The sequence below is a fragment of the Arachis stenosperma genome, chromosome 4 (genome assembly GCF_014773155.1).
Source record: "Arachis stenosperma cultivar V10309 chromosome 4, arast.V10309.gnm1.PFL2, whole genome shotgun sequence".
In the NCBI taxonomy this organism is placed as follows: Eukaryota; Viridiplantae; Streptophyta; class Magnoliopsida; order Fabales; family Fabaceae; genus Arachis; species Arachis stenosperma.
The window spans coordinates 123,004,702-123,029,721 of record NC_080380.1 but is presented as its reverse complement, the minus strand read 5'-3'; the positions used below and the strand labels follow the sequence as shown (position 1 = coordinate 123,029,721).

Here is a 25,020-nt window from a genome sequence, read left to right as displayed (position 1 = left end):
GGTGGAGGATGTTCCTGACAGACGTCGTATTGAGCGGAGAGCACGAGTTGGGACACGTCGTAGCCAGCGTGAGTGGAACTGGGTGGATCGGGCTATGGATGCCGGAGACGACCCAGTTAGGGGTGGGGGGAGAGTTCGTGGTCGTGGAGGCAAGAGGAGGGTGGGTGCTACTAGACAGGGTGCCCAGATGCCTGGGGGAGGTGATGTTGCGGGGGTTGATAGGGCCCATCAGGGCGGGCATGATGGTGGGTCCCATGGATCTAGTATGGGAGATCCCACGAGTCACACTGATGCTGGGCTTGGTGGTGGAGGTCTTGGAGATTATTTCGTAGGTGTTCCCGGTGATGATCATACCCTTCAGAAGAGTACTCCATGGGTGAGTCCTGACTCGATGTTTGGAGACTTACTTGCTAGTGATGGCATTGTGGCCGAGTTCGGTGGACCGCATTTCCTTGATGATATCCGGACCATCATGCAGGAGGATGAGGCTGCAGCCGGACGGGTTCAGACGACAGGGACACAGGCACCCTTGGATGTAGATCTGAACGAGCCTGCCACGGTAGCTCCTGCGCATCCTTTTGCCATGGGTGGGACCCCAGCATCGGCCCAGAGTATTGGATCACACTCAGTTGCCGGCCCGTCGTCATCCAGACCCGTGCATGTTGCGCCTATGACCCCGAGACAGCCAGTTCCGGATGACAGCGACGAGTCGATTGAGGATGAGGAGCCACTTATACGTAGGGGTTACCGGACACGGGTGCCACGCCGTTGCGGCACTGGATCGCACCTATTTAGATGATTCATGGATAGTGGTGTATGTCATGTTGTTATATTTATATTGTGTACCTTGTTGGTTGGTTATCATTGTTATGGTATGTACTTTGTTATTATGTTATTTGATATTATGTTATGTACTTTGATGTTTTGTTATGTCATTTACTTTGATGTATTCTACTTTTATGTTATGATTTATAGTTTGATGTTATGTTATTCGTTATCAGTCATCCCATGATATAATGTTGTTTGTTTTAGATATAAATTTCAATCATTTAAAAGACATTCAACAGAAATATTTGGTACGAATAACAAGTTTCATTACACATAGGAAACAACTTAGTTCCAGACAAGTGCTAATACATTAACAAATAAAAACAATTAGAAGACAAGTGCTAATACATTAACAAACAAACACAGACATAGCAAATCTCCTACTGATTTCCAGCAGTCCCGCTGGGGCCTGCGGTTTGTGGACAACTACGCCTGGTGTGACCTGGCTGCCTGCAGAGGCCACATCTTTTTGGCCGGTTCGGATCTGCTTCATCCATGTTGGTGCGAATTCTTGTGGATCTAGGACGACCCTCCCTCGCACGCCTCATACTCGGATCCGGTATAACGGTAGGCCCGGCATAAGGTGGCCAGAAACCCTCTGGAATGGGAGGTGTAAATCCCATCTGATAGACACCGAAAACGGAACTAAGGCGATAGACCTCGTGGACGTAAGGCTGCCATGTAAGCCGTGAATAAGCACAACATGCCAGTGCGTGCGGACAGGGAAAATGAAGTGCTTGGAAGTATCCACAATCACAAGTCTTAGACCCTAATGAGACCCTGTACGTACCAAGAGAGAATGAACCTGTCGGAGTCGTCTCAGCAACGGTGTACTCCGAGTTATCCCTGTCGTAAACAGTAATCGTGAAGCACCTGGCTGTCTTCAGGTTGGCCTCGATACACTTTACTAGGTATTGACTGAATTGTTGTCCAGTACCCATCTGAGCCTCTGCCTCCCTACCCTTACGGACAAATAGCTCTGCTAGCCTTCCGTATGTGGCCTTCACCAGCGAGTAAACAGGGAGGTTTCTTACCCCCTTCAGGATTGAGTTGACACATTCCGAAATATTGGTCGTCATGTGCCCGAATCTCCGACCCTCATCACAGTACTGTGTCCACAACGAATACTCGATTCGGTTCGTCCAGTCACACATTGCCGGATTCTCAGAGCGGAGAATGTCAAACCAGTAGTCGAACTTCACTTCGATCTTCGCATATGCGGCGTTAACAAGAAGCCTCCGGGCATCTTTTCCCTTGAACATCAAGGCAAAATTCGCTGCAACGTGTCGAATGCAGAACGCCCGGTACGCAGCCGGGGGTAGCCATCCCCCATCCGGAGCCTCGAGGGCTGCCTTGATGCCGTTATACCTATCTGAAATAACTAACAGACCCGGCTGAGGTGTCACGTGCTCTCGGAGGTGGGAAAGAAAGAAAGACCATGACTCAGCATTCTCACCCTCAACTAATGCAAATGCCACGGGGAGGATGTTCGAGTTTCCGTCCTGTGCAATGGCGACTAGCAATGTTCCACCATACTTCCCATATAGATGGGTGCCATCAACACTAACCAAAGGCTTGCAATGACGGAATGCCTGGATACAAGGGGGGAAAGTCCAGAACAGCCTATGAAAATAAACCTGCGACTCGTCAACCTGTCCCCCAACTCGAACAGGGCAAGTCCTGAGGACGGCTACAGTGCCAGGCATCGTCAGCTGAACTCCTAAAACCCACCTAGGGAGCTCATTGTACGACTCGTCCCAGTCCCCATATATGACGGCAACGGCCTTCTGCTTCGCCATCCATACCCTCCTGTACGTTGGCCTGAACCCAAAGTGTGCGGCCGTGGCATTTTGAAGCACCTTGATGTTCACAGCTGCATCAGCCCTAACCATCGGCATAATGAAGGTGGATATCACATGGTAGTCCAGACTCCTATGGTCGCTGGAGATGGAGCTGGCGAGACATGTATGCGGTCCGTTGTATCGCTTCACTTCCCAAATACCCTTCCGTTGTCGGAGACTCAACCGAATCAGCCATGTGCACCCATTCCCAAACTTAGAACACTTTCCCACATACCTGCGGTAGTCAGACTCTACGACCTTGTACTGGACCCCTCGACGGATACTGTACGTCTTCACACTCAACAGCGCCTCATCTTTATCCTGAAATTGTTGGCCAACTTGGAATTCGTTCATACCGGCAGACCCCTCGGTATCTCTAGCGCCAAATCCTGAGGGCTGCAGAGCATTTTCGTCCTGCCGCATGGCATACAGGTCCAACGACGAAAAATGGGGTGGATACTGCTGTGTGCCGGAACTAGATCCACCTGTACCCCTTCTCGGAACAATAGTTCCAACATCATCGCCGCTTTCATCAGCGATCATATCCGGCTCCACGTCATCGTCATCTGGATCATCAAACAAACCATCACCAAAGCCGGCCGGTGTGGGACAATGTACCTCGGTGGGAATATGTTCCCCATGCCGAACCTCGTCTCCAACATTGCCGCTCAGATCAACGGCAAACGAAGGGGACGCAACAGGCTGCATCGGTGGCTCATACACAAGAGCAGAGGATGAAGCAACAGCAGGTCTCGAGCTCGAGCCGGCAACCGCGGCTATAGTATTGGCATTCCGGTTCGAACCACCCGAGCTGGATACCACATCAACCAACTTTGCCAACAACTCTGGTGTCCTTACCTCGGGAAACTGCCTACGACAAAGAAACATAACCTGCAAGTCCTCGTCACTACCGATTGTGGAACAATCGAACTTCACGGTGTCATGGAGCACCGCTGTTGGAATGCGGTAGAAAAACTTCTTGACCCTTTTAACTCCTTCGAGACCAAGCTTCTCCAGCACAGAGCTAACAAGAGCATCGTAGGTGATTGTTGGCGTCACGATAATATATAGGGGATCCTTATCAGTGAACTTCACGCCGGACCGAGTTTTTCTCTTAATCGACCCTCTGTAATGTACCAGCACTAGGAAACTCTCCGCACTAGCCATTTCCCCTCTTTGTTGATAGCATCATGAGTTCACAGCATATATATACAGCTCCGGCTCGCACTATATATATATAATTCGAAACAATTTGTTTCGAATTATGATGTATCACACGCTACCATACTAATTCGAATTAACTAAATTCGAATTAGTTAAGTGTAATTCGAAACAACTTGTTTCGAATTACTTAGTTTTGTTTCCTTCCTAGTAATTCGAATCATATCAATTCGAATTACTTGAGAATGTAATTCGAATCTTATTGATTCGAATTATATAATAATTCGTCCTGGTGGATTCAGGTGTGGATTTCTGATTTGGCTGATTTGGGTAATTTGAAGCTCCCCTTGGCTTATTTGGGTTTTTTACCCTAATTATTTGATGCGATAATTAAAACTTTAGATTTCCAATTTTATCTTTAGGAACCCCTTTAAACCCTTAATTCCATTGTCCATGAAGAATAGTCCTGCACCATGCATTATCTTCTTCATTTTTTTCGCCCGTGTTAGATAGCATTTCTAAAGCATGATGGGAAGCAGCAACAATATTGTTGGGATAGACTTGAACAATAATTGTACTCTAATTTTTTAAAGAAAAGTGTTTCTTTTTAATTTTGATATGGATTTTTTTAGTGATATTTTTTAATAATGTAAAAAAATAGTGTGTTTTCTTTTATAAATACTACAAATCAGAGACTCAGATTTGTGAAAAAAAAAATATTTCACCATAAATTGAACCCTTTAATTTGTGCATTATAAAATCTAAAAATTCAATTTGAGAATCCCTAAAAATTCGAATTTAGCTTACAACAATTCTAAACCTCTTATTTTTATTAATTTTTTTCTCTCATATAAATCTGAGACTTAATTACTTTTAAGAATTTAAATTAAAAAAATTAATGTTCATAATAAATTAAAACACCCCACTTTTTCATAACAATGAATAACACAATAAGAAGTTTTATTACTAAAAAAATCAGCCGAAAAGTGTTGCGTGGACTTATGTATTATGCCTACTGAAAATTTTCGTTCTCATCTCCGTTTTCTAATACTATTTCCAAAGAATTATGACTCCTCGGTCTAGTAAAAACCACACAATACTTTTCGAAGGTGACACTTGATTACCAAGAGTTGAGGTAGGAGAGCAAGACAAGAGATGAGAGTTACATCATTTTTTAGTTTAGAACGCCCTTCTTCATTTTGGGATTTTTTAGGATATTTTTATTTTAGTAATATTAGGAATGAGATCCATAAATTTTTCTCTCTATTTCTTCTCGTTTTCTATGTTCAAATGTGCCGATATTTTCTTTTTAATCCTATCAAATTTTTTTAATATTAAATCATTTGAATATTTTTTTTTTGGCATACGCACGTATGTGAAATTTTCTGAGTAACACTCTTCTATTAGACAACTTAAAAATTACTCATGGTATAACATAATCTAGGCCTAGGGTGCATGTCACATTTTGAGCTTTTGACATCATTCTCTTTTTATGTTTTCTTTCATTATTATTCATTGAATATAATTTTTTTTAGTTTATATTTCTGAAAAAGAAAAATATATTATGTGAAAAATGAAAAAACTAAAAAAAAAAAAAGACAAGAGAGAAATTTAAAAAAGTCATTCATATCATTTTTAATGTATTGTTTTCAACGTTCCTGAGTTTAATTGTATTTTTTCTATTTCTTTAATAGAGATTTACTAAATATTCATTTATTTCCGTTCTGTATCTTTTTCTTTTTTCTCCCTAAAATGCATTGCAGAAAAATATCATAAAAAGTGAAACCGGGTAAAGTAATTTTGTGTTAATTTTTTTCTAATTTCAAGTTTTCTAACTTTGTTTTCTTTGTCTTTTTTTTTATGATGTTTGGCGCCATAGAAAATACATTATATTTATATATGAACACACCTCCAGTAGCACTTCCAATAACTCAGAATGATTCCCTTGGTTTGGACTTTTGCACAAGCAAACATAAGCACTCTATTTATCCGCAAATGTTTATTGTGCAACTGCATTTAAATTATTATTTCACATTTAATTTTTTTTTCCTTTTAAAAATTCTAGCATACATTCTCTCAAAAGCATAACAACAAACACCTTGCTTACAACCCCCAAAGTACTATATTCGAAGTTAATCCTTAATAGTTAATTGTTATCATTGTTGTAACACTTTCATAAAGAAATTCACAAGATTAAAACCTAAAACCCAAACTCTAAAGCCAATAAAAAATTGTTACGGCATTACAATTCACAAGAACATATTTAACGTTTAAAAAAATAAAAATAAAAATAAAACTTGAACCTTTCAGTCAGTACAGATGAAAGAGATGGAGTTTTACAAATGTTACTTATCATTTATTGCATCAGACTTTATTAAGTTTTTATATCTAATTATTTCATTTAGAGTTAACTGTCAATTTAGTACTCAAAGGACAAAAAGATTTCTGAAAATATTATCAATAGAACAGTTTTTGAATGATTTAAAAATATAACAAAAATAATCAATATATATTATATTTTTAAGTGACAAAAAAATTTGATATTTAGCAAATAATTTATCAATTTAATCTAAATTTTTGTGCCAATATTTAAATAAATGTTTAAAAAAGACACAAAAAAATGTAAAATAAAATTTGATCTCTAGATTTTTTCTTTTATTTTTCAAAAAAATTTAGTCATTTACAATAAAAAATTTTAAAAAATTCACGTGACATAAAATTACAAAATTTAAAAATAAAAAGATATTTGTTTTAATGATGCTTCTAAAAAATTACATAAAAATACTTTTTTACAAAATATATATTTAATATTTAATTTTTTTATCGCATTTTTAAATCTTTCGAAGATTTATTTATCATTAATATCTTTTAAAATTATTTTTATCAACTATGTGAATTTTTCATGAAATATCTACAATTTTTGAGTACTATTTTGATACTTTACTCTTTCGTTCAATAATTTTTTAAGCTTTGTGTAATGAAAACAATGACATTATGTTACCTTGTGCAATTGTTTTGCTTGCCTACACATTATTATAATTATTTTTTTATATAATTATGTAGAATAATTTTAAAAGTGTTAATAAAGATTAAGATGCTTATTATAATGATTTATTGACAAAGATAGAGTGTTAACCATTGAAAAATGATTGATTAATATTTTCATATAATTATTTTGATATGAGCACGTTTATTTTAGTGTGATGATTTATAAAAATTCAAAATTATGATAATTTTAATATTTTTAGTTCATTATAAATATATCTTATTTAAAAATAATTTTTATTATTTAAAAAATAATATAGTATTATTATATGTTTATATTTATTTTATAATATTTGACTAATTTAATTAACAGCATTATATGTATAATCTATCATATTACTTAATCCGTTCTACGTAATTTGGATTGCAACAACAAATTTGGAATCAGAATCAGCAAAATAAGATAAAGCAAAATAACTCTCCCACAAATCTCTCTACACTCAAACCATCGAAGTCCCAATAACCGAAATAATAGCAAACACGACTCTATCAAACCTAACGGAAGTCCAACAGACTAATAATATAAATCCAGAAGATGAGTCTAGTAAGAGGTACGCGATTCATTCTAAGATTATTCTAAATTCTCTCACACTCATACTTACTTGAGCGTTGGAGTCCCTTTTCAGGTACCCAATGCCACCTCCCTGAAGAAGACGGCGTTCCACTCTCTCTGCTCCAAGGAAAGCCAGTTCAAGCACTAGCGGAACGAGCTATACCTCGGAGACCTACTTTCACACAGGAACATTTGGCGCCCACCATGGGGCCACAAATTTTCTAACCCCGCAACTAGTGGAACGAGCTATACTCTCTTTTGTAGGTTGCGACGTATGACAGACGAGCACAGCCACGCTCCATCGAGCACCAATCAGGCCGAAATTATGGCAATCAACGAAGCCCTCAGGACCGAGAACCAAAGGATGGCCGAGCTCCTGCAACAAGTGGAGCAACACCGAAGTAAAGGAGAACACAAAAGTGTCGAAAACAAAGACAACAATGACGAAAACACTTCGGAAACTAAGCACACCATCCCTAAAGTCACCAAAACGACCACCAAAAAGAGAACCTACCCCTTCGCAAAAGAAGTCATGAGTTTCGAAATGCCCCAAAATTTTACCCTACCGTCAACCCTAAAGCCCTACAATGGAATAAAAGATCCAAATGTCCATGTCACCAAGTTCCAAGCCATGATGTTCATGAATAAAAACTCCGACCCGATCCTATGTCGTACCTTCTCGACTTTCCTAGACGGGGCCGCCCTGATTTGGTTTTCCAACCTCCCTGAAGGTTCCATTTCAAACTTCGACGAACTAGCCGACCAGTTCGTTAACCACTTCGCTGCGTCCAAAATATATGTCCATAACTCTAACTATTTAAGCACCATTAAGCAAGGACCAAATGAAATCCTAAAGGACTACATGACCAGGTTTGCCGAAGCAACCAACAAGATACCTAACCTAAACTCCGAAGTCCACCTCCACGCTCTGAAGAGCGGCCTCCGACCAGGGAAATTTCAAGAATCCATAGTTATTGCAAAACCTAAACTCTAGCTGAGTTCCGCGAAAAAGCAACAACACAGATCGAGGTCGAAGAATTCCGAGCACTGCGAAAGGCAGATAAACCTACCTCGAATAGAGAAGAGGAAAGGCGAAGCAGACAATCTAACAACAGAACAGATAAGAGAGCTTTCAGACTAACGCCTAAATTCGACAACTATACTCCCCTGAATGCGAAAAGGGAGGACATTATAAAGGACATTTTGCACTCAAAGCTCATCAAACCCCACCAAACAGAGCCGGCACATACCAGGACCAACGACACGTGGACAGGTCGAAATACTGCGCCTTCTACCAAAAATATGGTCATACTACAGACGACTGCATAATAGCTAAAGATGTCCTCGAGAAGCTCGCCCGTCAAGGACTGTTGGACAAGTATATTGACAGCTAAAGACGAAAGCAGAATACAGAAGATCTCGGCCAACACTCTAAAACAATTGACAATTCCCGAGATAAAGGGAAAAAGGTAGACACAGATATCAATCCACCACGTAGAATAATAAGCTGTATTTCTGGTGGTTTTGTAGGTGGCGGATGTACAAACTCGGCAAGAAAAAGATCATACCGAGCTATGATGGCGATGACAGAATCAATCCCTTCCAAACACATAAACAAGAACAAGCCAGAAATCTTATTTGTCCCCGAAGATTATAAGGTAAACGATCGCAACCTGGACGACCCGGTCGTCATCACTGCACAGGTCGGAGAACCACTGCTAAAGAAAATCTTGATGGATCCAGGAAGCAGCGCAGACGTACTCTTTTACTCAACGTTCCAAAAGATGAAACTGAGTGACAAGAACCTCCAACCCTCGTCAGGAGAACTGATAAGTTTCTCAGGTGAGCGTGTTTTAATTCGGGGTTACATTTGGTTGCAAACAACCTTTGGGGAATATCCCAACAGTAAAACAATAGACATCCAATACCTAGTCGTGGACTTTAAAAGCCCCTATAACATCATCCTGGGTAGACCATCCTTGAATGCATTTAATGCAATTGTTTCTACTGTGCATTTGTGTGTTAAGTTCCTTTCGCAGGATAACAGGGTCACTACTATCTAAGGAGACCAAAAGGAAGCCAGGCAATGTTATAATGCCTGCCTAAAGAACGAGCAACCAAAACAACCCGAGCAACAATACATCCAGGCAGTCTATAATTCGAAACAACTACCCCACTGGCCGAGTTAGATCTAAGGACCAACCACCAAGAACGGCCAATGCCAACTGACGATCTTACTAAAGTCCAATTAACAAGCAAAGAAGCCAAGTGTACATACCTGGTGGACGAAATTGTGATCAACAATATTAGCTCTTTGGTATGTGCACAAAAACATTAACTCAGCACTTTCTTTTCACAACTCCGTTCAACTAACCAGCAAGTGTACTGGGTCGTCCAAGTAATAAACCTTACGCGAGTAAGGGTCGATCCCACAGAGATTGTTGGTATGAAGCAAGCTATGGTCACCTTGTAAATCTCAGTTAGGCAGATTGAATAGTTTTGGGTTTCAAAAATTAATAATAAAAAGAAAATAAAAGGGATAGAAATACTTATGTAAATTAATAGTGGGAATTTCAGATAAGTGTATGGAGATGCTGTGCTCCTCTTGAATCTCTACTTTCCTATTACATTCATCCAATCCTTCTTACTCCTTTCCATGGCAAGCTGTATGTAGGGCATCACCGTCGTCAGTGGCTACATCCCATCCTCTCAGTGAAAACGTTCCTATGCTCTGTCACAGCACGGCTAATCAGCTGTTGGTTCTCGATCATGTTGGAATAGGATCCATTGATCCTTTTGCGTTTGTCATCACGCCCAGCAATCGCGAGTTTGAAGCTCGTCACAGTCATTCAATCCCAGAATCCTACTCGGAATACCATAGACAAGGTTTAGAATTTCCGGATCCTCATGAATGCCGCCCATCTATCTAGCTTTATACCACGAAGATTCTGTTGGGGAATCTAAGAGATATGCGCCCGGCCTAGAGTAGAACGGAAGTGGTTGTCAATCACGTGCGTTCATAGGTGAGAATGATGATGAGTGTCACGGATCATCACATTCATCAAAGTTAAGTGTAACGTATATCTTGGAATAAGAATAAAAGAGAATTGAATAGAAAGTAATAGTAATTGTATTGAAACTTGAGGTACAGCAGAGCTCCACACCCTTAATCTATGGTGTGCAGAAACTCCACTGTTGAAAATACATAAGTGAAAGGTTCAGGCATGGCCGAATGGCCAGCCCCCAAAACGTGATCACAGGATTCAAAATACAATCCAGGATGAGATTATGATAGTAAAAAGTTCTATTTATAATAAACTAGCTCCTAGGGTTTACATGAGTAAGTAATTGATGCATAAATCCACTTCCGGGGCCCACTTGGTGTATGTTTGGGCTAAGCTTGGTCTATCCACGAGCTGAGGCTTCTCTTGGAGTTGAACTCCAAGTTATAACGTGTTTTGGGCGTTCAACTCCGGATCATGACGTTTTTCTGGCGTTTAACTCCAGACAACAGCATGTACTTGACGTTCAACGCCAAGTTACGTCGTCAATTTCCGAATAAAATATGGACTATTATATATTGCTGGAAAGCTCTGGATGTCTATTTTCCAACGCCATTGAGAGCGCGCCATTTGGAGTTCTGTAGCTCCAGAAAATCCATTTCGAGTGCAGGGAGGTCAGATTCCAACAGCATCAGCAGTCCTTTTGTCAGCCTTTTTCAGAGTTTTGCTCAAGTCCCTCAATTTCAGCCAGAAATTACCTGAAATCACAGAAAAACACACAAACTCATAGTAAAGTCCAGAAATGTGAATTTAACATAAAAACTAATGAAAACATCCCTAAAAGTAGCTTGAACTTACTAAAAACTACCTAAAAACAATGCCAAAAAGCGTATAAATTATCCGCTCATCACAACACCAAACTTAAATTGTTGCTTGTCCCCAAGCAACTGAAAATCAAATAGGATAAAAAGAAGAGAATATACTATAAATTCCAGAATATCAGTGAATATTAATTCTAATTAGATGAGCAGGACTTGTAGCTTTTTGCTTCTGAACAGTTTTGGCATCTCACTTTTTCCTTTGAAGTTTTGAATGATTGGCTTCTCTAGGAACTTAGAATTTCGGATAGTGTTATTGACTTTCCTAGTTAAGCATGTTGATTCTTGAACACAGCTACTTATGAGTCTTGGCCGTGGACCTAAGCACTTTGTTTTCCAGTATTACCACCGGATACATAAATGCCACAGACACATAACTGGGTGAACCTTTTCAGATTGTGACTTAGCTTTGCTAGAGTCCCCAGTTAGAGGTGTCCAGAGCTCTTAAGCACACTCTTTTTGCTTTGGATCACGACTTTAACCACTCAGTCTCAAGCTTTTCACTTGGACCTTCATGACACAAGCACATGGTTAGGGACAGCTTGATTTAGCGCTTAGGCCTGGATTTAATTTCCTTGGGCCCTCTATCCATTGATGCTCAAAGCCTTGGATCCTTTTACCCTTGCCTTTTGGTTTTAAGGGCTATCATTCTTTCAAGAGCCAACAATTTTAACATTCATAAACAACAAGATCAAAAGACATATGCACTGTTCAAGCATTCATTCAGAAAACAAAAATTGTCACCACATCATATAATTAAATTAAATTCAAGGATAAATTCGAAATTCATGTACTTCTTGTTCTTTTGAATTAAACATTTTTCTTTTAAGAGAGGTGAAGGATTAATGGAATTTATTCATAGCTTTAAGGCATGGTTACATACTAATGATCATGAAATAAAGACACAAAACATAGATAAACACAACATAAAAACCGAAAAGCAGAAAGAAATAAGAACAAGGAATGAGTCCACCTTAGTGGCGTCTTCTTCTTGAAGGACCAATGATGTTCTTAAGCTCTTCTATGTCCCCTCCTTGCCTTTGTTGCTCCTCCCTCATTGCTTTTTGATCTTCTCTTATTTCATGGAGAATGATGGAGTGCTTTTGTCCTTATTCCTGCTCATATGAAAGAGAAGAAAACAAGAAAAGAAAGAGGAATCCTCTATGTCACAGTATAGAGATTCCTTTATGTTAGTAGAAGAAGAAAGGGGAGGAGAGTGAAGAAGAATGGGTTCGGATATTTAGATGAAGAGAGGTGAAGAGAAGTGTTAGTAAATAATTAAATAAATAGAAGAGGAGAAGGGATAGTGAATTTCGAAAATAAATTTTTTTTAAAAAAAAAGGGGTTAGTAATTTCGAAAATTGGATAAGAAATAAGATTAAATTTAAATTAAAAATAATTAAATTAATTAAAAAGAATTTTGAAAAAGGATGAGATATTTTCGAAATTAGAGAGGGAGAAGTAGTAGTTGGTTTTGAAAAAGATAAGAAGCAAACAAAAAGTTAGTTAGTTGATTTGAAAAAGATTTGAAATTTTAATTTTAAAAAGATAAGAAGATAAGAAGATAGATAAGATTTTTTTTTTTTGAAATCAATTTTTGAAAAGATAAAATTTTGAAAAAGATAAGATAAAAGATAAGATTTTTAAGAAAAGATATTTTGAAAAAGATTAATTTTTAAAATGACTTAACTAACAAGAAACTACAAGATAAGATTCTAGAATTTAAAGATTGAACCTTTCTTATCAAGAAGTAACAAACTTCAAATTTTTGAACCAATCACATTAATTGTTAGCTAATTTTCGAAAATTAGATATAAAAGATAAGAAAAAGATTTTTGAAAAATAATTTTTAAAATTTTCGAAAAATAGAAAAAAATGAAAAAGATATGATTTTTGAAAAAGATTTTGAAAAGATAAGATTTTTAAAATTGAAATTTTGACTTGACTTGTAAGAAACAACTAATTTTGAAAATTTTTGACTAAGTCAACCCAAAATTTCGAAAATTTGGAGGGAAATAAGGAAAAGATATTTTTTTATTTTTGAATTTTTTAATTATGAGAGAGAAAAACAACAAAAATATTCAATGCATGAAATTTTTAGATCAAAACAATGAATGCATGCAAGAATGCTATGAATGTCAAGATGAACACCAAGAACACTTTGAAGATCATGGTGAACATCAAGAACATAATTTTGAAAAATTTTTGATGCAAAGAAAACATGCAAGACACCAAACTTAGAAATCTTTAATGCATGGACTCTAACAAACCAAAAATGCATATGAAAAACAACAAACAACACAAAACAAGAAATCATCAAGATCAAACAAGAAGACTTATCAAGAACAACTTGAAGATCATGAAGAACACTATGAAGCATGAAATTTTCGAAAAAATGCAAGAAAAATTTTTAAAGCATGCAATTGACACCAAACTTAAAAATTGACTCAAGACTCAAACAAGAAACACAAAATATTTTTTATTTTTATGATTTTCTAATTTTTTTGGATTTTTATTAATTTTTTTTCGAAAATAAAGTTTAGAAAGACGAAAAACAAAAGAAAAATTTTGAAAAATATTTTTGAAAAGAAAATTACCTAATCTGAGCAACAAGATGAACCGTCAGTTGTCCATACTCGAACAATCCCCGGCAACGGCGCCAAAAACTTGGTGGACGAAATTGTGATCAACAATATTAGCTCTTTGGTATGTGCACAAAAACATTAACTCAGCACTTTCTTTTCACAACTCCGTTCAACTAACCAGCAAGTGTACTGGGTCGTCCAAGTAATAAACCTTACGCGAGTAAGGGTCGATCCCACAGAGATTGTTGGTATGAAGCAAGCTATGGTCACCTTGTAAATCTCAGTTAGGCAGATTGAATAGTTTTGGGTTTCAAAAATTAATAATAAAAAGAAAATAAAAGGGATAGAAATACTTATGTAAATTAATAGTGGGAATTTCAGATAAGTGTATGGAGATGCTGTGCTCCTCTTGAATCTCTACTTTCCTATTACATTCATCCAATTCTTCTTACTCCTTTCCATGGCAAGCTGTATGTAGGGCATCACCGTTGTCAGTGGCTACATCCCATCCTCTCAGTGAAAACGTTCCTATGCTCTGTCACAGCACGGCTAATCAGCTATTGGTTCTCGATCATGTTGGAATAGGATCCATTGATCCTTTTGCGTTTGTCATCACGCTCAGCAATCGCGAGTTTGAAGCTCGTCACAGTCATTCAATCCCAGAATCCTACTCGGAATACCATAGACAAGGTTTAGACTTTCCGGATCCTCATGAATGCTGCCATCTATCTAGCTTATACCACGAAGATTCTGTTGGGGAATCTAAGAGATATGCGCCCGGCCTAGAGTAGAACGGAAGTGGTTGTCAATCACGTGCGTTCATAGGTGAAAATGATGATGAGTGTCACGGATCATCACATTCATCAAATTTAAGTGTAACGTATATCTTGGAATAAGAATAAAAGAGAATTGAATAGAAAGTAATAGTAATTGTATTGAAACTTGAGGTACAGCAGAGCTCCACACCCTTAATCTATGGTGTGCAGAAACTCCACTGTTGAAAATACATAAGTGAAAGGTTCAGGCATGGCCGAATGGCCAGCCCCCAAAACGTGATCACAGGATTCAAAATACAATCCAGGATGAGATTATGATAGTAAAAAGTTCTATTTATAATAAACTAGCTCCTAGGGTTTACATGAGTAAGTAATTGATGCATAAATCCACTTCCGGGGCCCACTTGGTGTATGTTTGGGCTAAGCTTGGTCTATCCACGAGCTGAGGCTTCTCTTGAAGTTGAACTCCAAGTTATAACGTGTTTTGGGCGTTCAACTCCGGATCATGACGTTTTTCTGGCGTTTAACTCCAGACAACAGCATGTACTTGACGTTCAACGCCAAGTTACGTCGTCAATTTCCGAATAAAATATGGACTATTATATATTGCTGGAAAGCTCTGGATGTCTACTTTCCAACGCCGTTGAGAGCGCGCCATTTGGAGTTCTGTAGCTCCAGAAAATCCATTTCGAGTGCAGGGAGGTCAGATTCCAACAGCATCAGCAGTCCTTTTGTCAGCCTTTTTCAGAGTTTTGCTCAAGTCCCTCAATTTCAGCCAGAAATTACCTGAAATCACAGAAAAACACACAAACTCATAGTAAAGTCCAGAAATGTGAATTTAACATAAAAACTAATGAAAACATCCCTAAAAGTAGCTTGAACTTACTAAAAACTACCTAAAAACAATGCCAAAAAGCGTATAAATTATCCGCTCATCAATACCTCGGCAGCGCACTAACAAAGGAAGAACAAGATCAATTGACCGAGCTCTTAAGATGCAATGCTGATCTTTTTGCATGGACTCCTGCAGACATGCTAGGAATAGACCCCAACGTCGTATGCCACAAATTGGCCATCAACCCATCAGCCCGACCTATAGCCTAGAAAAAAGGCACGTCGGCGATGACAAAAGAGCAGCCTCTCTCGAAGAAACTATAAAATTACTCAACGCCGGATTCATTAAAGAACTCAGATACTCCACCTGGTTAGCCAATGTGGTAATGGTAAAGAAAAAAAATGGTAAGTGGAGGATGTGTGTGGACTACACAGACCTTAACAAGGCCTGTCTAAAGGACACATACCCCCTCCCATGCATTGATAAACTTGCTGATAGTTTCTCTGGTTTTCAATGTTTAAACTTTATGGATGCCTACTCTGGCTATAATCAAATTCTAATGCATGAAACTGACCAAGATAAAACTGCTTTTATCACTGACAACGGCAATTTTTGTTATAAGGTCATGCCATTCAGACTCAAAAATGTAGGTGCCACTTATCAAAGGCTCATGGACAAAATCTTTGTAAATCAAATTAGCTGAAATATCGAAGTCTACGTGGATGACATGGTAGCTAAATCCAAACATACGGCAGAACACATCACTGACTTAAAAGAAATTTTCCAACAACTTCGACGATATAACATGAAACTCAACCCAGAAAAATGCACCTTTGGGTCCAAAGTGGAAAAGTCCTCGGGTTTATGCTGACTTGCAGAGGCATAGAAACCAATCCTGAAAAATGCCAGGCTATCCTGAACATAAGAAGCCCAAAAACAATTAAAGAAGTCAAAAAGCTCACAGGCCGACTTGCAGCATTATCCAAATTTTTGCCCCGTATAGCACACTGATCACATCACTATTTCAAGAGTCTCAAGAAACACGAATAGTTTAATTGGACCGAAGACTGTGAAACGGCCTTCTCTGAACTTAAAGTGATACTATCAGCACCCCCATTCTTCGAACTTCAGAAGTCGGTAAGCCACTTTACCTTTATTTATCTGTCACTAACTATGCTATTAGCTCTATCTTGGTAACAGAAACAAGAAAGCACCAGCATCCAGTGTACTTTGTCAACAAATACCTCCAGAACACCGAGGTCAGATACCTAAAGCTGGAAAAACTAGCCTTGGCTCTCGTAACAACTGCTCGCCGATTACGACACTACTTCCAGAGCTACACAATTGTGGTCTGAACAGAACAACCTTTGAGACAAATACTAACGAAGCCTGAGCTGGCAGGAAGGTTAATCAAATGGTCAATAGAATTGTCGGAATACGACATCCAATACCAACCCAGAGGGGCCATTAAATCCCAAGCACTAGCCGACTTCATTGCGGAACTAACCTCGGAAGAAAAAGAGACAAAGGACACACAATAGACACTATATGTCGATGGAGCCTCAAACAGTAAAGGCTCTGGAGCTGGAATACTGCTCAAAGATGAAAAAGAAACAGCATTAGAACAATCTTTACAATTTACTTTCCATGCAAGCAATAACTGGGCCGAATATGAAGCTCTAATAGCAGGATTAAAGCTGGCTAACACAATGGGCATCACAAAGTTAAATGTCAAATGCGATTCTCTTCTCGTGGTACAACAGGTAACATGTAATTTTCAGGTAAAAGACCCACCATTGGAAAAATACAACACTGTCGTCACTAATCTCATTAACAACTTCTAACAAATCAACATATCCCACATACCTCGGGAACAGAAAAACAGAGCAGATATCGTCCTCTCAAAACTAGCAACAACAAGAAGTCAAAGTACCGCGCCGACACTATCTCAACTGACACTGGATGAACCTAGTGTCATCTCACCAACAATGTCGAATATCTCACAGTCGGATGACTGGAGATCACCCTTCACAACCTACCTTCAAACAGGTAACATCCCAAACAACGTTCAAAATCCAAGAAAGTTCAGGAGAAGAGCAAGCTTCTACACTCTGCTCGACAACGAGTTATACAAGAGAGGATTCACAAGACCTCTACTGCAATGTTTAAACACAACAGATGCCGGATTGGCAATGGATGAAATCCACGAAGGTGTCTGTGGCACACACATCGGCGGCTGAAGTCTAACTTCCAAAATCTTACGTGCAGGTTATTATTGGCCAACGTTGTAACAAGACTGTATGAACAAAGTCAAACACTGTGACCACTGTCAACGCCATGCTACGATCATCCACAACTTGGCCGAACAGTTACATTTATCCGAGATATGCTGGCCTTTCAACAAATGGGGACTAGATATACTCGGACCTTTCCCACCGCCCCAGGACAGGTTAAATTTTTAATTGTCGCCATTGATTATTTTTCAAAATGGATAGAGGCAATACCTTTGGCAAAAATCACCTAAAAAAAATGATTTCTTTTGTATGAAAAAACATATTGTGCCGATTCGGTATTTCCCAATTCATTATCACTGACAATGGTAGACAATTTATAGATCAAAGATTTATAAATTTTTTACAAAATTTTAAAATAACCCAACAGTTCTCTTCTGTTGAACACCCACAAACTAACGGTTTAGGCGAAGCAGCAAATAAAATCATTTTACAGGGTCTCAAGAAGAAGCTCGTAGACTCAAAAAGGGAATGGGCCGACCTTATTCCTGAAGTGTTGTGGAGCTATAACACAACTGAACAATCGTCAACAAAGGAAACACCATTCAGACTTGTCTATGGGAGCGACGCAATGATACCTATAGAAGTATCACTACAAAATATCAAAACCACTAAGCTCAGCGAAAGACAAAATGTAGAAAACAGAAGAATCAAGCTTGACCTCGTCGAAGAAGACAGAGACATATCAAAGCTACAACAAATAGCTTCTAAACGAGCTATAGCTCGGAAATACAACAAGAGACTAAAACCAAGAGTACTATCCGAGGGAGACCTCGTCCTTCGAAAAGTCGAGGACATACGACGGCCGCAAGGACATGGAAAGCTAAGTGCAAACTGGGAAGGACGTTTCCGAATACTCAAAGTCATTGGCAAAGGAGCTTACACACTACAAAACTTAATGGAACTATCTTACCAAATAGTTGGAACATATCTTCCTTAAGATTATATTTTAGTTAGTCTATAGCTCGGGCAAGGTGATGTACTCTTTTTTCTATTACTAGATTTTATCCCTAAGGAGGGTTTTGTTGGAGAGGTTTTAATGAGGCACACCACCCCACACAGAGTTTATCATATTCTAATTCAATCAAAGTTTATCCACATTCTATACTGTACTATAATCAAAGCTAACATTAAAAAATATTCAAACATGTAACAGAAACATGAGCCAATATACTAACGTTCGGCTAAATGCCAACAATTTATAACAAACGTATCTAACAAGGCCAAAAGGGCCACAAATCCAAACAAACTTTTCAAAAAACAAAAAGCTAAAACTAACACAGTCTAAACACTAGGATTTTCATCCTCACCCTCATCATCATCATCAACCAGTTCAGTCCCAACAACTAATTTGCAAGGGTCCATTGCTGATAGATCCACAGCAGGCGCCAAAAGTTTCGCCTGCTCGGCTGCTCTGTCAAAACCAGCAGCAAACATCTCAAGCCCATGGTTTTCTTTCTCACCCTCAAGTTGCTTCTTCTCAGCAGCAAGAACAACCAATCTGGCCTCCAAGGCATTTTTTCCCCACCGAGTTTCTTCCCAGTACCCTCGACAGCAGTCAATTTCTCTTGCAACGAATCCACCAAGTCCAGCGCAGTACGAAGCTTATTCCCCTTCTCCAAATTATCCTGCATCAACTGGTCAATTGACGCCATATCAAACGAGTCTCTCGCATGTCTGAGCTCTTGCGTTCGACCAATCGACAACAGCCGAGCCCCTATCACCTAAAACAAAACAACAGGATAACTTACACAGATAACAGCTAACACCATCAAAACAAAACAGACTAAGACAACTTTACCTGAAGGTACTGGTAGATACCCACATCACCAACCTCTTGCACAAGCTTAACATCAACAGGGTCTTGGCAATACTCATCAGCCACCACGCTCAATGGGAAATGCTCACACCAAAGAGAGGAGACCCCCTGCTCCCCCTATACACATGAAGACTCCTCTGATTCTCAACAAAATTTTTAACCTGCTCCATGTCGACCTCTTCCCCACCAAACTTATCCTTGGCTGCCCCTAAAACTTTCTCTTTCTGACCCACCCTTTTTCGTTTATAGTTCACCTTCTTAGCAGGCGACGGCTGATCCACCTCAGTCCCTTTCTCCGCCACAGTATGACTACTAGAACCCTGTTTCTCCACATTTTTTGTTCAAAAAAACACCCTCAAGCTATTCGAAGTCACCTTCGGAGCTCTCTCAACTACAGAAGGAAATAAAACGAACATTAAAATAAATAAATCAACAAACAAGATGAAGAACAGGTTAAAATCACAACTTACCAATATAACCGAACAAGGCATCACTATCAGACTCCAACTCCATAATTTCCACAACAAACAACAAACTTGAAGACGAAATATTGTTAACCAAAAACTCTACCAACATTTCATTCTAATATTCCATTCTCTCTAACCCTAGAATCTGCCTAGGCCTCGGACACCAAAACAAAGGAAATATTTCCAACAAGCACTCATCAACATACCACGGAAACTCCTCAGCAGCACAAGATACTTTCACAAACATGGACTTAAAACCTTTGTACGATGACTTATATAGACTAAACACAGAACGACCAGGAGCACTAGCCAAGTTTATCCAACCCCCTTTCCTTACACCCTTACATTGAAACAACGCAAAAAATACCTCCAAAGACGGAACCAAATCAAAGTAAGACATCAAGACCTGAAAAGCCCTGACAAAAGCCCACGAATTAGGATGCAATTGGGAAGGAGCACATTTTATTTGATTCAAAACTCCACATTCGAACTCAGAAAAGGGAAATCTCAAATCCAAGTTAACAAATACACAACTGTACAAAAAGAAATACTTAAATTCATTCCCACGATGATATATACGATCAGAAGAACAACATGGCAAAAACACAAGACTAACGCCACTACCCGCCCTAACCCACGAAGAAGACGCACCCAACTGAGCCAAACTACGATCGTCATCAAACACAGAAGCATACTCTTTAACTGACTCTGCCACCCACAAAAAAGGGTCCCGGGGATCCCACACCCAAACCTCCTCGATTATCTTATCCTCATTTTCGCCCTTTTCTCCCTCGACCCTTAACATTCTTACCCACAACACTCTTTCCTTTATCCATCATAAAAAATAAACCCAGAACACATGCATGCAAAATCAAGTTATGAAAGAAAACCTAACCTTTCCTGCTCATCTTCATGATAAATGCGAAAAACTGGAAAATGAACTACAATCCAACCCACTTCAACACCACTATAGACACGGCCTTTCAAAAACCCAGCACAATTCCAACCGTTAATCTAAGACATACCCATTATGATCATGGAAAGAGAAACGGAAATAGCCTCGTTCTTTGCCACACATTAATTGCAACTGTCCCATCAACTCCACATTTCCTCTTTCCCAACACACTAAAAAGAAAAAAATTCAAAATCCGTCCCGAAAATCAAAATCCACAATAGCAAAGCCACCAAAGCCCATCACATCTCCGATATATATCTAAGCCTTCCACACCACGTCCTTTTCATTCACAAGCCCAAACAAAACACTGATAAACAAGGATGAGCTTGGGGGCTTCCACTGATTCTGATTCCAAACTATAAATCAGCTTTAAAGCTCACCCTGTTTATAGCTCGGACTTCCAAAATAGGCCAACCTTGGGGGCTATGATCCGTTCCAGTTAACTCGGACTGCAACAACAAACTCGGAATCAGAATCAGCAAAACAAGATAAAGCAAAATAACTCTCCCGCAAATCTCTCTACACTCAAACCATCGAAGTCCCAATAACCGAAATAATAGCAAACACAACTCTATCAAACCTAACGAAAGTCCAACAGACTAATAATATAAATCCAGAAGATGAGTCCAGTAAGAGGTACGCGATTCATTCTAAGATTATTCTAAACTCTCTCACACTCATACTTACTTTAGCGTTGGAGTCCCTTTTCAGGTACCCAACGCCGCCTCCCTGAAGAAGACGACGTTCCACTCTCTCTGCTCCAAGGAAAGCCAATTCAAGCACTAGCGGAACGAGCTATACCTCGGAGCTACTTTCATACAGGAACATTACTAAATATTAGATTTCTGTAAAAAAGATTATATATATATATATATATATATATATATATATATATATATATATATATATATACGGAAATTAAAAAAAATGTGAAAAACATAAGACTATGCTTGTACAGAATAGTTTAGATATATAATATTGTTACGTTTTTAAGATGAGTAATAAAAAGTGTAGCCTTTAGTTTTTTAGCGGATCACTTTAAAAACGTAAATTATTCTAATCTCTAAAAGCGTAGCTTTTAATACAAAAGATCCTCTTCGTCGTAGCGTTGTGTTGGAGTACTTGAAAAGCGAGAAATAAGTGTGATAAGCCCAGCGCGAGAGATAGTGCAAGAAGGCAGCAATCTAATGCGTGAACTCAATAGCCATACCTGATGAATACTAGTAATTTCTCTTTATTCTTATTTTATTTTCTCTTAAGCTATTTGTCTTCCAATCACATTTAGTGATAATTGAGAATACCCAACTTTTTTTATATTTTCTTATGGAAACATTATTATTTTATAATAATAAAATAATATCTATCGAGAAAAAAAATAATACAAAAAAATAATGTTTTTAAGAATAAGTAATGCCCGAATAAATAACTTTTACTAAAATATCTCTAAAATCAAATAAGCGTAGCCTTTGATACAAACATATTTTTTATTATTTTTAGTTATACTTTTTAAAAATAGTTGAATGGATAAATTTTTTTATAGTGCTTGTATCTTGCTTTTTTTTGTTTTGAACAATAGTACAATACAATACTTATATAGAGAAAAAGATATATACAAAAAAATAAAGTTGTTATAATAGTAAAAGCCTAAAACGATAAAATATAAATAACACAAATAAAAAATAATAATCCAGGAGTTAGACAATAAATAAATATTAAATGTATGAAAAGAAAAAAAAATCTCCACTTCTTATTACAATAAAAAAATAATAGTAAATTATCAAAATTTATTAATTTTAGCTATTATTTAATTATCAACTTATTTTTTTAATTTAATTTTTTTAGTGTAACAAATTAACAATTTAATAATATATTTTATTCTATATTTTCAAAGATTAATAACTATTAACTGATAACCAAAAACAAATTTTAATGACAGTCTTGTATTCCTCTACCAATAATATTACACTTCGTATCCAGAATCCATTACAACTAATCAATCGTCAACAAGAAGTCACTACGTCTTATTTCACAGATAATACAAACTACACTTTGAATAATTTTGATGTATGTATATGAATGCTGTGAACAATAGTGTTGCGGAGATCTATCCAATTTATTCGTTCATATCCGGTTCGTACCCGGCGAGGTTCTTTCCGTCCATGTGTCAACTGGTGAAGAATATATAAAAGAAATTATTAATAATCTTCGTCTCCTATAAAAAATATAAATAATAAAAAGTAATAAAAGTTGCCAAATCTTTACTGAACTTTTATCTTATAAAGTGAAGATTATTAGTAATTTTTTTAGGAGATACTAATCTTCAATCAGTAAAACTGTAAAAGTAAAAGGTGAATTTAATTCTATATATATATAAACGACGGATTCTTACTTCTTAGCCATGGCCTGAATGCGCCGTAGGAGGAGGAGGAGGACAAGCCAGTAGTAGTGACCGTGCACACACATGCGTTTCATTGCAAAATGGATCACATACTCCTTCTCGGAATTCAAAGAGAGATAAAGGAAACGTCACAAAAACGATAAGTGAAAATGACAAAAGAAATGAATAATAAACAAAATATTTTACATATGTTCGAAACTTATTTAATATACAATTAATTTTATAGTCCATTATTTTTAATTTTTAATTCACAAAATAAATTAAATGACTGTAAATATGTGTAGAGGACATATCCAAAATTATGCATATCTGATGTGATGATGACAAGAAATCTAAATTCTGTTGTAGCCGTCAGAAAATTAAGAAGTTTATGGCCAAAATTTAATAGGCATATATGTGTCTGCTGGGATTGAAAGACTGTCTTACCGGAAGGTCTAGCTACGGTTGATGTGAGAAAGAATGTAAAAATATAAGACAAAAGCAAGAATGCAACAAAGATGGCCCTTATCATTATTATGAAATACTAATTGCTATTTGGCTGGGTAGAAATAATTCAAATTCCCTTTTGTACATATAGATAACCCATGCCAACACGTATTTATAGCCTCCAAAGTCCCAAAGGCACCTATCACATCGCTCAATTGCTTCATTTTTAGTGATTTTCTCAACCACAGCATTCCAATTAAGTATTATTAATAGAAACACAGGGAAGATAGTGGTCATATCGTCGGAAGAAATAAGAAAAAGAATGTAGGTAGTGGTACATCCAGTGTTAAAGAGGATTTCTTATAAGAGTTTTTCAAAATCTACAAAGTCTCCTTTAAATATAAGGTCATTGGTTTAAAAAAATCGAAGGCCTTTACACTTAGCTTGCAGGATCTCTATTTGGCGATAGTATAGCGATAGTAGTGGATAAGTAGAGTGATCCTCAACCTTCGTGTAAACTTTAGGGTGATCAAGGTCCTTGATAAAAGTTATAGTTACACAACTCTTTTACACAAGTTTCTTATGGTCTAGCGCATCAAAAGTGACTTTAATCTGCTTGATGTGAGGTTTGGATACTTCATGATAAAATTCGATGTAGTTGAAGATCATGAAAATGTCATGCTTGGTGGTCCGTGGTTGATTGAGGGGCACTATGTTGCTGTAAAACCGTGGAATATATATTTTTGGCCATGTGAGCAATCCTTCGGGTCTACACTTGTATGGTTTCGAGTTTCGGGGATCTCGATCTCGTGCTATCAAAAACAGGCCATGCTGCATATTGCTTCTGCAATAGGAGTCCCCATCAAAGTGGACCTAGCCACTAAATTGGCTGAGAGACACGATATGCCCGGTCCGAACATGTGTTTAAATAAATTTAGGACTGTTGGTGATCAAGCATATCATTGTCGAAGGTGTAACTCATGTAGTGGAGTATGAAAGTTTAAATCTAATTTGTAATTCTTGTGCAAGTTATGGCTACGATAATGGCATAATGCTTGGGTAGAGACTCCAGGGAAGGAAAGGGTGTTGATTCTATGTCACCAAGACCCAGGACGGCACAACGGCAGTACTAAATCCTGAGCTCGAAATTCAAAATTCAA

The 25,020-nt window shown here is 37.9% G+C and overlaps 1 protein-coding gene and 1 long non-coding RNA gene across 2 annotated transcripts; both read right to left on the bottom strand.

Moving 5' to 3' along the window:
* Window positions 1-1,208: 1,208 nt before the first annotated feature.
* On the bottom strand, window positions 1,209-3,836 carry LOC130975422 (uncharacterized). The gene has a single exon (XM_057900222.1). The coding sequence runs from the start codon at window positions 3,834-3,836 to the stop codon at window positions 1,209-1,211; it is 2,628 nt and encodes an 875-aa protein (XP_057756205.1).
* A 19,138-nt stretch (window positions 3,837-22,974) lies between these two features.
* LOC130976758 (uncharacterized) lies at window positions 22,975-24,138 on the bottom strand. Its single transcript, XR_009084745.1, has 3 exons — window positions 23,861-24,138; window positions 23,426-23,529; window positions 22,975-23,204 (listed from the first exon to the last, which is right to left on the bottom strand). It is a non-coding gene; the product is annotated as an uncharacterized LOC130976758 (long non-coding RNA).
* Between the last annotated feature and the right edge of the window lie 882 nt (window positions 24,139-25,020).

What these genes read in the sequence shown, in the direction of transcription:
- LOC130975422 (XM_057900222.1), bottom strand. Translation starts at nt 3,836, where the DNA reads ATGGCTAGTGCGGAGAGTTTCCTAGTGCTGGTACATTACAGAGGGTCG.